The 11590-nt window shown below is 40.9% G+C and overlaps 2 protein-coding genes across 2 annotated transcripts; both read right to left on the bottom strand.

The window, feature by feature from the left end:
- Window positions 1–39: 39 nt before the first annotated feature.
- Window positions 40–4760, bottom strand: uevld (UEV and lactate/malate dehyrogenase domains). Its single transcript, XM_018664099.2, has 12 exons — window positions 4446–4760; window positions 3745–3829; window positions 3597–3662; window positions 3316–3479; window positions 3067–3208; window positions 2884–2978; window positions 2671–2776; window positions 2175–2345; window positions 1909–2073; window positions 1366–1453; window positions 1102–1225; window positions 40–953 (listed from the first exon to the last, which is right to left on the bottom strand). Exons 1-12 carry the CDS (start codon window positions 4485–4487, stop codon window positions 789–791), a joined length of 1413 nt encoding a protein of 470 aa, XP_018519615.1. The 5' UTR covers window positions 4488–4760; the 3' UTR covers window positions 40–788.
- A 253-nt stretch (window positions 4761–5013) lies between these two features.
- spty2d1 (SPT2 chromatin protein domain containing 1) lies at window positions 5014–10040 on the bottom strand. Its single transcript, XM_018664098.2, has 6 exons — window positions 9487–10040; window positions 9053–9167; window positions 7278–8939; window positions 5953–6112; window positions 5776–5853; window positions 5014–5653 (listed from the first exon to the last, which is right to left on the bottom strand). Exons 1-6 carry the CDS (start codon window positions 9547–9549, stop codon window positions 5560–5562), a joined length of 2172 nt encoding a protein of 723 aa, XP_018519614.1. The 5' UTR covers window positions 9550–10040; the 3' UTR covers window positions 5014–5559.
- Between the last annotated feature and the right edge of the window lie 1550 nt (window positions 10041–11590).

Here is an 11590-nt window from a genome sequence, read left to right as displayed (position 1 = left end):
TTGTTTGTTGTGTTCTCTCTCCCATAGAGACAATCCACATCTGGTATCATGTATTTATTGCACACCCACAAAATCATGTAGTTTTACTTCCTGTACATATCTTAGGTTCTAGCTGTGCCATGTCTTTACACAAAGTAAACAAAAGTAAGAGAAAAGGCTATTTAAATATTAAGGCATTTTTAAAGTTTTTTCATATTGTCTTTAAATATGGAAACTGCAGTAAGACACCAAATAAGGCTATTAAAATATACAAGCTACAATTCATCAGTGACACAAGTATCAGCACCAATTTTCTCCAAATTAGTAAGGGGTTAGTAGAAGAAAATGATAATTGCATTATCACATACAACTTGAGGTGTTATTGACAAAAATATGGTTATGGAAAACTATAAGCATCATAGTGCTTTTGATGCTTTTGCATAGAAGTTATATAACGATTCATTTATGTAACATGTTCCAAATTGCAAATTTTGTATGAGACAATATGAGTAACTTCTAATCATCCTGGTAAATTTAAATACAAAAATACAATCTCTACATTCATCTTTCAGATTTTTTTGTACCCATATTTAATACACAGTGTCCAAGGACAAGGGAAAAACAGATCTTATGATTAAATTGCACACATTTAAGACAGAAATCCTGTCCATTACTTCAAAATTTCTATGTAAGTCGCTAACTGAAACTGCATTTAATTTCAGCGCAGGCACTGCCTCTCTGCTGAGGGTGTGCTGAGGGGAGAACTGCCCTGCCAGGCTGGTCAGTAAGGCCACAAACTGGGAGTGCAATCATATCCTGAGTTGACTCATGAGGTTAGAAAGGGACGTGACACTGTCCCTGAGTTTGGAGTCTTCTTCCTGTCCCAGTGACACTCCAGCCAGGCGTGTAGAACCGTTTGATCCCATGATGCACGGCAGGCTGAGGAACACCTCTGTACCTATACCACCCCAGCCCTAAAGCAAACAGAGAACACAGATGGACCCATAACATCTTGCATAATCAAATATCTATGAAAACCACTGTAACTGTAGCAGAGAATAATGCAACTTCAACTCAATGAAAATAACGCTAGTCTGATACAGAGACACTGGGTAATGGTACCTGAGCCAGTGTGGAGACAGAGTGGGCCTTCATTTTATTTGTCAGGATACTGTTTGTGATGTCAGCGATGGACAGACCCACGGACCACGACCGCTGGCCTCGATTCTTCATAATCTCAAACGCTCTACAAATACAGAGGAGGTGTCTGTATTGTTACATTTTCTAACTCCATCTAATTCAATACATATGACTTTCAGATCTTCAAAATACCAGATTACACAATCTAAATTCTTCACTCATGGTTAAACTCATTCATGCCAGTACCTGTCTAACAGTGGTTTGGTAGTGTTGGATCCTGGGGCGATCTGTGGCTGTGCGCTGGAGCTCAGCCCAGTGTTACTCATGACAGCAACTGCAAGACAAAAAACACTTTATTTACAAGTGGCTTTTACAGGTTTAGAGACTGGAAATGTTACAGACATGATGAGCAGGTAGAGCAGCATTGCTAGTTATGTAAATACAATTCAAAACAAAATCAACAAATAAAAGGGCAAATGAGCAAACAATGACCACAGAGGAAAAGAATGAGGGGAATGAAGGGGATAAGACATTGGTGTAATGAATGGAAGAGCATTCTACAATACGATACACTTTACTGTCACCATAGGAAAATCTGTCTCAGACTCAAGTGCAAATAACAAATAAATAAATAACAGGATAACGACATAAACAAAGCAGCATACACTGTGTGTAATGGATATAATGAATACAAGAGCAGTCTGTGGGGATATGAAGTCAGGCATTCACCACGACAATCAATGCAACACAAACTCTACATGTAAATATAACTGATCCTTTTGGGCTCACCTTTGTTGTCTGAAAGCTCTCCTATGACCCAGGCTTGTTTGTGGGTGTTCAAGTTAATATCCAAAACGTGACTGAGTCGCTCTGAGTCCAGGTTGCACCCTGCTCCAATCACATGTGTTGGAGGTAAGCCGCTCTGCCTCCAGGCTACGTGGGTCATGATGTCCACTGGAAGTGGAGCAAAGAGGGAAACGAATTGATGTTATGAAAGGTTAATAAGCAAAGTGGTCCATTCCTCAGTGGAGAGCGTCTTTGGCACCGTCACCCACCTGGTTGTGAAGCGATGATCATCACGGCGTTAGGGCTGAGTCGCGCCAGATTCGGGATGATTCCTCTGTACAAGTCCACGTTGGTCTGAACCACGCTTACGTACGACTGCTCACTGCTCCATGCGTTTGCAGTCACCACAACCACTCTGGAGCCTGCAGAGGCTGAAAAATCTTAACAGAGGACAGTCATCAGTAGTTAACTCCTGCACATGTCTAACAGAATACCTAGTAGAAAAAGAGCCAAAGCATGAAGTATTGTTGTAGAAACTCTCAATTAATTCCAAATGGATAAACAGTTTTTCTTATATTTCTGACAGGCCAAAGTTCAGAATCAGCTACAGAACAGCAGCTGGCTGGGATTCAGTCAATGCTTGCTGTCATAGCAGTGAGTCATCAAGGACTTTCTCCCTGAGCACAATGCCATTCTGCTACATGTGAAAGACTCTGACATCAGTGATGACTCAGCCAAAAGGCACTTGTGCATAAAGTGACGTACCTCTGGACACCTCAACCTTTGGCAGACTGAAAATCTCTAGATCAGTGCTGCCGCCCTTGGTGGAACTCTCAGTGACGTCAGTGAAAACCAGTTTATCCACGCTACACTATATAAAGAGTAGAAGGAAGAATTAACTATCAACATATAAGAGTCTAACATTTAAATTCCATATCACTTCAAATACCTGAAAGGTAATATAAGAGGGTGATTTACCTTAGACAAAATGCTCATCACAGAAGCCATTCCCAAATCTCCTCCCCCAATAACTGAGACTTTGTTGATGGGTTGATTATGATGTTTGATTCCGCCTGAAATAGACATGAGTTGAGCTAACAATAGCAAGGGCTTATCTGATTATTGATCATTAACAACAAAGCTGCATAGCAAGTGAAGCACCATCATTGATCTGGAGATTTGAGACGAATGCCAGAAGTTCCTGGGGGTCTTTGTTGTCTCCTGTGGTCTTCGAGGACAGCGGAGGATCCTCCTCAAACTTGGCAATCATCTCAGACAGAAGACCCACCACAGACGATTTGGGCTGTTACAGAGAGAAAAGAGAAACAGCAGCAGCAGAGGTGATCAAACCACCACAGATCCACATCTGGATGCAATCTAAAATCTGACGCAGAGAGTATAAAACCTTACATAATCCCAGCTGTGTAGCCCCGGTAGATGGATCCGTCCCCTGGCGTCAACATGCTTGCCCTCTCTGATGACCATGTTAGGGGTCGGTCTCAGGAGGCATATGGGAGGAGTGAAGGGGAAGGAGTCCATCAGCCACAGCTGAATGGGGAAGTTGTAGGAGCGGCCTTGTGGATAAAGACGGCACCATTAGTGCACAATACGCACCTCACAGCGACACATTAGCAGCTTTACTTCTCATCAGATTACAAAGCCTCTTCTCAGAGGTCAGAGGTCAGCCTTACCATCATACTTGACAGGGACGTTACCAATTAATTTCAGGAGATCTTTCTGGGTGCTGTCACTGAAGGCTGAAAATGACAATAGGAGCAGTCAGCCTGAATACTAATGTAATGTATACAGTGATGGTAGTGTGGTTAAAAAAAAACTCACTGAATGTGCCTGTGGATGGGGACATCCCAGGGTAGATTCGATGTATCTTCTGCAGCTCCTCAACAGCAACATCATGGAATTTGTACTAATATCAGTGGAGGTAAAGACAGACATCTGTGATTGGCATATGTGAGCAGCTATTTTCAGTTTTTATCTAGCATCAGACTAAGGTTCAATAATACTACACAGCCACTTTCTTCAAACACTCAGCAGATTATTCAGGATTTTATTCTGTAGTATGCTGATTCACATCAAACGCACATAAAACCAGCTGTGGATTCAACAGCTACACTGGACATACGTTTCTTAGCTCATGAGCACTTTGACAACAGTAAGTGAAGAACAAGTTGACGGAGTGGCTACAAATTAGCTTGCAGTGAATATCCTTTGACGAGCTTGTCGGAAGAAAAAGGAAGAGAAAAGGAAGAGGCAAACAGACCAGTGCAGTGATTCTGTTGGTTCATTGAGAGAGACACCCTATCACTGAATTTGTTTTGAAAGAAAATCTAGCTAATTAGCGATTTGTCTTCGTCTAATGTTGTATATTTCCGTATGATCCACGTTTCTTCAAGCCGTGAAGTGACAGAGCTGGTTCGGCCAGTTAGTGAAGTCTGACAGCAGCTAACGGGGACTAGCCCGCTGTCTTCACCGGCTTTCATACATAAACACAAGTCAAGGCTCGACATCTGACACAAACTAACCTTAGAGAGGATCCGCTGTATTTTCTCTGAACTGAGGTCCATCTATTAAAGGAAAAAAGAAAAAAAAACACGATTCCTTCAGGTTTACCCCTTTGGTGGTTGACTTGAACTTCAGCTGTAAAAACTTCCGCAAACTTTCAGGAGTAGCTAAGCGAACCGGCAGACCCCTCCCACTCGGTGCGGCAAGTACGGCAAGCCTAGAGGGACAAAAATGCTCGCAAGTAACATTGAAAGCTGCTGATGCTACTGCTGCTATTCAGTCACGGTCTATGGTAACAACAAATTATCACCAGTCATTCAGTACCTTTCAAGGAAATGAATGACCAAAATAAAAACAAACTAATCAACACACTATTTATGGCAAGAAAATATTTCATTGCTTTCACTGCGAACCAAAAAAATCATACCATTTTCTACAATTGTCATTCGTTGTAGAATTCAGCTTCTTTATATATTATAAAGATTGTCATTTTCTGAGAAAACGTTGACTTAAAATAAGACAATTAAATAAAACCCTTTATGCAGCCACTTCTGCCAAATCCTTTTAAAGAGAAACACACAACACACATCAGGTGGTAATGTTTTCTGCATATTCAACTGACTTTACAATCAAAGTTTGTTTGGAAAAATATGCAACATCTTCTGGTCAAAAAATAGCATGTTATCAGCATCTGACATTATATGCCATTGTTAGTTTAAAAAAAACAACCACTCTTCCACATTTATATATCTCTTTGCAGCTCAGTTCCTTTTAGAAATTAGGACTGCTGACAGTGTAAACCCTGCACCCAGAGGGGGAAATAAATAATATTACAAGGAAAATGTGACAACTTTTTTCATTATATTCTAATGACCTAATGACTGAATGATTTGTGCATATTTTATCTTTGACCTTTTCAGGTTGTCTCTGACTAAAATTCTTCCTCTCTTTATCTCTTGAGCCAATGTCACACGTGTCCACTCAAGTTTTTGTCCGAACATGGAGAAATTCAGAAAGAAAGCAATGGAGGCCAGGGTATACACAGTCACTGGACATCTCTTAAGACAGTACACCCATTGCTCCATGTTTCCAGAGACACTGGGGGGGGGTTATTCATTCAGTCAGTCAGGAGCTTCAGTTATTTTTTCTCTTCTTGGCACATTTCCTTTTCAGCTCCTCTTGCTCTCTTTTCTCCTCCTCCAGATCTTCTTGCACAGCCATTCTCAGGCTATAGTAACAAGGCACAGGGATACAGAAAAAATAACATTACATTAGGTAGTTAATAGTGCAGAAAGTACATGTGCAGCATTAAAAATTGTGAGGTTTACTTTGGGTTTATTTTCATCTTACCTCCTGGCTTCTTCTTTCTGCAGATCTCTCCAGCTGCTCTCCATGAATTTTAGTGCATAGTCACTCTCATCCTTGTATCTGAGGAGGTTAAATGCAAATACAGCTTTTCCATGTGGAATCTGAATTTAAATAAAACAGAATCATACATACATTTGAATGTATAGCGACAGCACTTACTTGGCTCGATCATAGCCAAAGATTTCCTTAATGTGCCTGGAAATTTCCTCTTGCTCATCACCTCCGTCATCAATAAAATCGTCCATTTCTGAGTCATACTCATCTTCCTCATCTTCATATTTCCTCTTGTAGGCAGATGTGATAGGCGGTAACATTGTACCTGGATGATAAATACAGAAATTCATTTTTATTATGCAGGGCACTGGCTTTTGACCTTTCGCTAGACCTACATATAAACATATTGTGGAATGAGGACATTTGGTCTTGCTTGGGGAATTCAGGAATGTTAAAACTAGCAAGTTAATCATTTGATAATTATTGAGTTTACAAGAGTCAATTTCCCGCTACAGGGTTAATGACACTGAAATTATGTTTTGTTAGAAAGGCTGCTGCTCTCTGACTCAGGAGTAATGACAAAGGCTGCTGAGTGCTGCTGACACACATTCAGTTTGGCAAACACACTCTTTGCCCTGCAGAACCGCATGTGTTGTTTCAGACTGTCTGCAAAATGTTAGCAGCTGCTTTATTATATTATTAAAATACTATTAGCATAATAATATTTCTTTTGTTAAAACATGCATTACATGTACTGTTTAGTATGTCTATCGTAATGTGTTACTAATGGTGAAAGTAAGTGCTTAATGTTCTGCTTGTACAGTGTATAATGCTACTATGAAGTCATGAATTTGGTACACTGCACTATATATGATCTGTGAATACTTATGGAAATATTTAATACTGAAAATTTCTAGATCCTCTATATCTTCTTTTTGTTTTGTTTGTGTAAACATTAATAGCACAATATTCATACAGTAATTTAGTTAGTGACCAGAGAATGTTTCTATGAGAGTATGCAGAGCATACAGTGAAGGTGGTATTATGAGTCTCTGAAACATAAAGTTCCCATTTCAGTATAAAAATTCCTGTAAATACTCTTTTTAGTTGCTCTGGTTAAAAGCATGAACCAGAGAAGGGCTTACTTTCATCAGAAAGTCATGACCTGCAGTGCTTACCCCACCCACTGCGCTGCTTGGATTTTAGAAAACCACATTTGCCTTGCCTTGTCAGCCTTTGTCTTTCACCTGTGTCCTTACATCCTTTCATTTGTTGTTTCATTTGCAGTTTAATGCTATTTTAGTTTCAGAAATATTAGTCATGGTCTTTTTTATCCTCATTAGCAACTCCCTCTGTCTGAACTTTGGCACTTTCTAACACTGTATTGAGCTGTGCAGTACAATGAAAGGTAACTGTTCATTTAAGGTTGACAGTTAACAAATCCATTTCTTTGGGTAATATCATGCCATTATCATCTCCCTGGTCCTTACCCGGTGGCCTGTTCATCATAGGTCTAGCTGGCATTCCCGGCCTGGGTGGCATTCCTGGTCTGGGTGGCATTCCAGGTCTGGGTGGCATTCCCGGTCTTTGTGGCATTCCCGGTCTTTGTGGCATTCCCGGTCTTTGTGGCATTCCCGGTCTAGGTACCATCCCAGGTCTCTGTGGCATGCCTGGCCGAGGAGGGACTCCTGGTCTGGGTCCACCAACATTCTTGGATGAGATGGTCTCTGACACCACAGTACACTTGGGTCTTCCAGGTCCTGATCCGATGCTGCCTGCTGATCGTCCTGGAACTGGGCCCCCACTACCAGGCCGACCAGGTCCAGTCCCTTGAGGACGGAATCCACTACCTCCAGGGTGACCTTGTAGACCACTTCCACCAGGCCTGGACTGTGCAACACCACCAGCTTTTGCCTGGAGTGTGCCTCCAGGCCTTGGCTGAGGTTGGCTCCCTGCCTTAGGAGGGCCGCCTAATGAATTTCTCATTACTGAATTACCACTTGATTTTACTGCAGAATTAATTCCAGGCCTTAGTGGTTCTCCTTTTCCCGACTTGTGGCCCCCAACTACAGAACCCTGTTTCACAGAACTACCCTGACTGGGCCTGGTCTGTTGAGAGCTCCCATGTTGAGATTTTTGGCCTGTTACACTTGTACCTGGAGGTCTGGTCCCAGGAATACCTGAAGCTCTTCCTTGAAGTATTGATAAGCTTTCTTTTTTGTTGCTAAGGTCACTTGAGGTGCTGGATTTGTGGCTAGATGAGGGCCTGGGGGGCCCTTGTTTGGCTGAAACCTGAGAAGATGTGGCTTTCGAAGGAACTTTACTGTTTATGGCACCAGATGAACTAGGCAAAATAGTCTTGGATCTGTCTCTGTCACTGTGAGACATCTTGGGTCTCTCTCTCTCCCTGTCACCACCAGAGGGCTTGGAAGAAGAGTGGCCTCTATCACCATGCGACTTCTTCCCTGACCCACTCGGCAGACTTGGTTTTTCTAAGGAGTTTTTTTGTGGTTTGCAGTTCTTCTGCTCCTTCTCTAAAGTGTTTTTTTTAATTGAACTAGAGCTAGATTGAGACTTACTATCTCTTTCTCTCTCTGTCTTTGAATCTTTGTCCTTGTCCTGTCTCTTAGCCTTACGTTCCATTTCCAGTTCCCTTATCTCATCAGCTGTGCGGAGCCTTTCTTCCTTTCTTACCACCTTGGGTTTTAGATCAACTGGTTCATATTGCTTCTTCTCTGCCAATTTGAGTAAGTCTGCAAAGTTCATGGTAGGTGGAGCAGGCTTGGGTGCCCCACTGGTTTTTTTAGAGGAGGGCTTGCTACCACTACTACTACTCCCACTAAAACCTGTGGCCTTCCCTGGTCTCAGCGGCTCTGGCTCAGGCTCTGGTTCTGAATCCGTCTGTTCATACTCATAATTATCCTCGTCGTCTGGGTCAACTGAGTCATTCCTAAATCCTTGACCATCCATTGACATATTGTTCTGCATATCATGTTTTGATCTCCTCTTCTTAGGAACGTCTACCACTGGGATGCCGTTATAGCCTCTGAAATTGTCCTTGGTTCTGGAGGCCATGGCTCGTGCTTTACGGTCCGACTTCAGCTCAACCCTTTTGGCGATTAGTTCTTCCTTCTTTTTCTTCAATTGCAGTTCTGAAAAAAAGTAGGTGTACATTTAAATGATAAATGAAGAACAATTCCTGCACAGCATGTATATAACTATCAAACTCCAACAATTTATATTAACTTCATTTTGTCTTTGTTACCTTTCTTTTTGGTCTCAGTGTGTTGCTTCCTCAGAAGTGCCTGCACAGCAGCAGGATTTACACCTTTTGACTTTGGGTCCTTTTTGGGTGGTCCAGCTTGTAAACTGTATCTCTTCTGTTCAAAGAAGGACAGACAAGACTTACTGAATATGAAGCAGTTCATATTTACAGTTCTTAAATGTTTTAGTTTTAAGGGGATAAAATATTATTTAGTATGCATCTTATCTGATCTATGGATCACCTCACTGATCACATTTCACATATGTTCATAGTCTAGCATGCAGGGTCACGAGGGTGGAAGTTAGCAGCTAGCTCTGTTATCAGATCCTGACTGACAGATGAGCTGGCATTTGTGTGCCTACATGGTTGTCCACAAATCTTCGATTTTACAATTTGGCGTCTGAAGAACATTAAACTGTCAGTCTTCAACGTACCTGTACATTGCTGAGGCCCTGGTTTTGCGAGGCGATGTCCAATATGTTATCAAAATCCATCATTTTGGCAGCAGATGATAAAAGCTAGGTGTCTGAGGCGTATCGAGCAAAACTCAACCAGGAGTGCCGAGCTCACCGTTAGCGTTTAGCTTACAAACGAGGTAAGTTAGAGCTGGATTTTGCTCTACCAAACAGCACTTAGATAACTATAAAGAAACCACTTTACCAAACACAGTCCATGGGAAGAAAAACTGCATACCGAGCAAGTAACGTTACTTTACTTTATCAGCTTAGGTTAGCACATACTAGCCAAGTTAGCTAACCTTACGTTTACTAACATTAGCCAACCAAGAAGCCTGAAAGACGAACTAGCCCTTTGTACTGATATAACACACCATACTAAGGACAGGTCCATCAAAATACTAGTATGTTTGAGACCTAGTGAAAGAAAACAATAAAAACTTAGCCATATCACACGCCGGGTGTTGGTAGAGACTAACGGCGAGAAACCCCAAAGAATTAAAGGGTTCAGAGAGTATTGTGAGGAAGTGAGATGACTACATCTCATGAACTTCCGTCTTTGTGAGAACGGAAAGAGTGAGCTCAGTATCGTACAAGCTCAGTATATTTTCGGTCTTGATTTCATTACAATTTGCCATGCAAAACAGGACAAAAACTCGTTAGTATAGCCTTCTATCTGAATTTTAACAACAATTTTGTTAATAGGTAAGAGGATGTTGAAACGAACATTGTGGCAGAAATATTTAAATACTTGTGTAACTTAAGGCTTAGTAACTCTGTCTACAGAGTCGTATTTAATTTAAAGAAAATATGTATTGTATGTATGTGCGAGGTGAGGACGGTTTCACAGAATTGTGCTATTATTATACAATACGGTGGGGACACTCTGCTTGCCCTCTTATCTCATGTCAATTCATTGCTAGAGAGGGCGTGATTTATCTTGATAGATAATAAAGTAGAAAGGGGTTGGAGCGGTACGACGAAGTGGAATTTTGACTGTAAAATTTAAAATTAGAGAAAATGAGCTTAACTCTTTTTCGTGTCACGAGTGAATGTGTATTTCCGACAGAAGAAACCTAAAACTAAGGGCTTTTGTAACTCAATGTTTATTCACAGTATTTTGGTATTTTAAAACGAACCTGTTCCGTTATCGTAGGCCAGGTTTTATGTGTAACTGGAACTTCCGGTTTTCGCCTCACGGTTTCTTTACGTAATGTCCGTTCAAAAATAATTTTGACATTTGTAGACCACATGATGTCGCTACTATTGTGGATATTGCACTTTTCTAGATTTCTCTAGATAAGTGATGTAAGGCGTTATCAGGCTATTTACATGCTTAACTCTTGCTGTTGTCATCAAATCGGTGTCTTTTTCCCCGCTAATAAATACCGGTCTTGTCTGACGCAGTTAACAACAGAGCTATATCAGAAATATTTGGTTTCTACTGGTTGAGGTATTTTCTCTAGATCCTTTACGGAAATAAAAGTAGCAATATCATAATAAAGTAAAAGCGCTCACTGTGCAGACAGTCTCTGTCAGGGTATTGAATTATTGTATGTAATATCTATTTTTAAATGAATCAAGTCAATAAAAGGTAAAATATTTTCTCACAGAAATGAAGTGAAGAATAAGAATAGAGTAGCATAGAGATTAGCCAAGGAAAGTATAAAAACCTCAAACCTCTACCTAAGTACAGTAATTGAATAAAAGACTTCTCACCACCAATTGTTTCCTGCAGTTCAAGGCAGTGGTTCCCACATAAAACCCCTCCCCCCAAAAAGACATCTTAAACATACAGCCACAACAAAATGTCAATGCAACTAGTCTCTCGGTTTAATCCTACAAAATACAGTGGCAACATTAAAAAGAACTGGGGGAGAGACACAGAAAGGCAACTGACAGACAGAAAGAAAGAAAGAAAGAAGGGAAAATTTCTCCAAAGATGAATGCTGATATCAAAACAAAATTGTATGTAATACTATACCACATGATTATTTTGACACTAACTTAGGCCACAAGATTCCAGTTGGTTCAGCATAAACTTATCTTTTTAATACCACTAATAGTCAAATTTGAGAAGCAT

This window comes from Lates calcarifer, linkage group LG10, assembly GCF_001640805.2.
Source record: "Lates calcarifer isolate ASB-BC8 linkage group LG10, TLL_Latcal_v3, whole genome shotgun sequence".
In the NCBI taxonomy this organism is placed as follows: domain Eukaryota; kingdom Metazoa; phylum Chordata; class Actinopteri; family Centropomidae; genus Lates; species Lates calcarifer.
Note: the sequence above shows the minus strand (reverse complement) of the source record. Positions and strands in the feature narration are given on the sequence as shown.

Excerpts from the sequence above, each read along its gene's own strand:
- uevld (XM_018664099.2), bottom strand. The coding sequence starts at position 4,487 with ATGGACCTCAGTTCAGAGAAAATACAGCGGATCCTCTCTAAG. Across the intron at positions 2,777-2,883 it reads TGATGAGCATTTTGTCTAAG|TGTAGCGTGGATAAACTGGT; the intron begins GTAAATCACCCT and ends CTCTTTATATAG. Across the intron at positions 954-1,101 it reads CTGTCTCCACACTGGCTCAG|GGCTGGGGTGGTATAGGTAC; the intron begins GTACCATTACCC and ends TGTTTGCTTTAG.
- spty2d1 (XM_018664098.2), bottom strand. The coding sequence starts at position 9,549 with ATGATGGATTTTGATAACATATTGGACATCGCCTCGCAAAACCAGGGC. Across the intron at positions 6,113-7,277 it reads TATGATGAACAGGCCACCGG|GTACAATGTTACCGCCTATC; the intron begins GTAAGGACCAGG and ends TTTATCATCCAG. Across the intron at positions 5,654-5,775 it reads CAGAAAGAAGAAGCCAGGAG|CCTGAGAATGGCTGTGCAAG; the intron begins GTAAGATGAAAA and ends TTGTTACTATAG.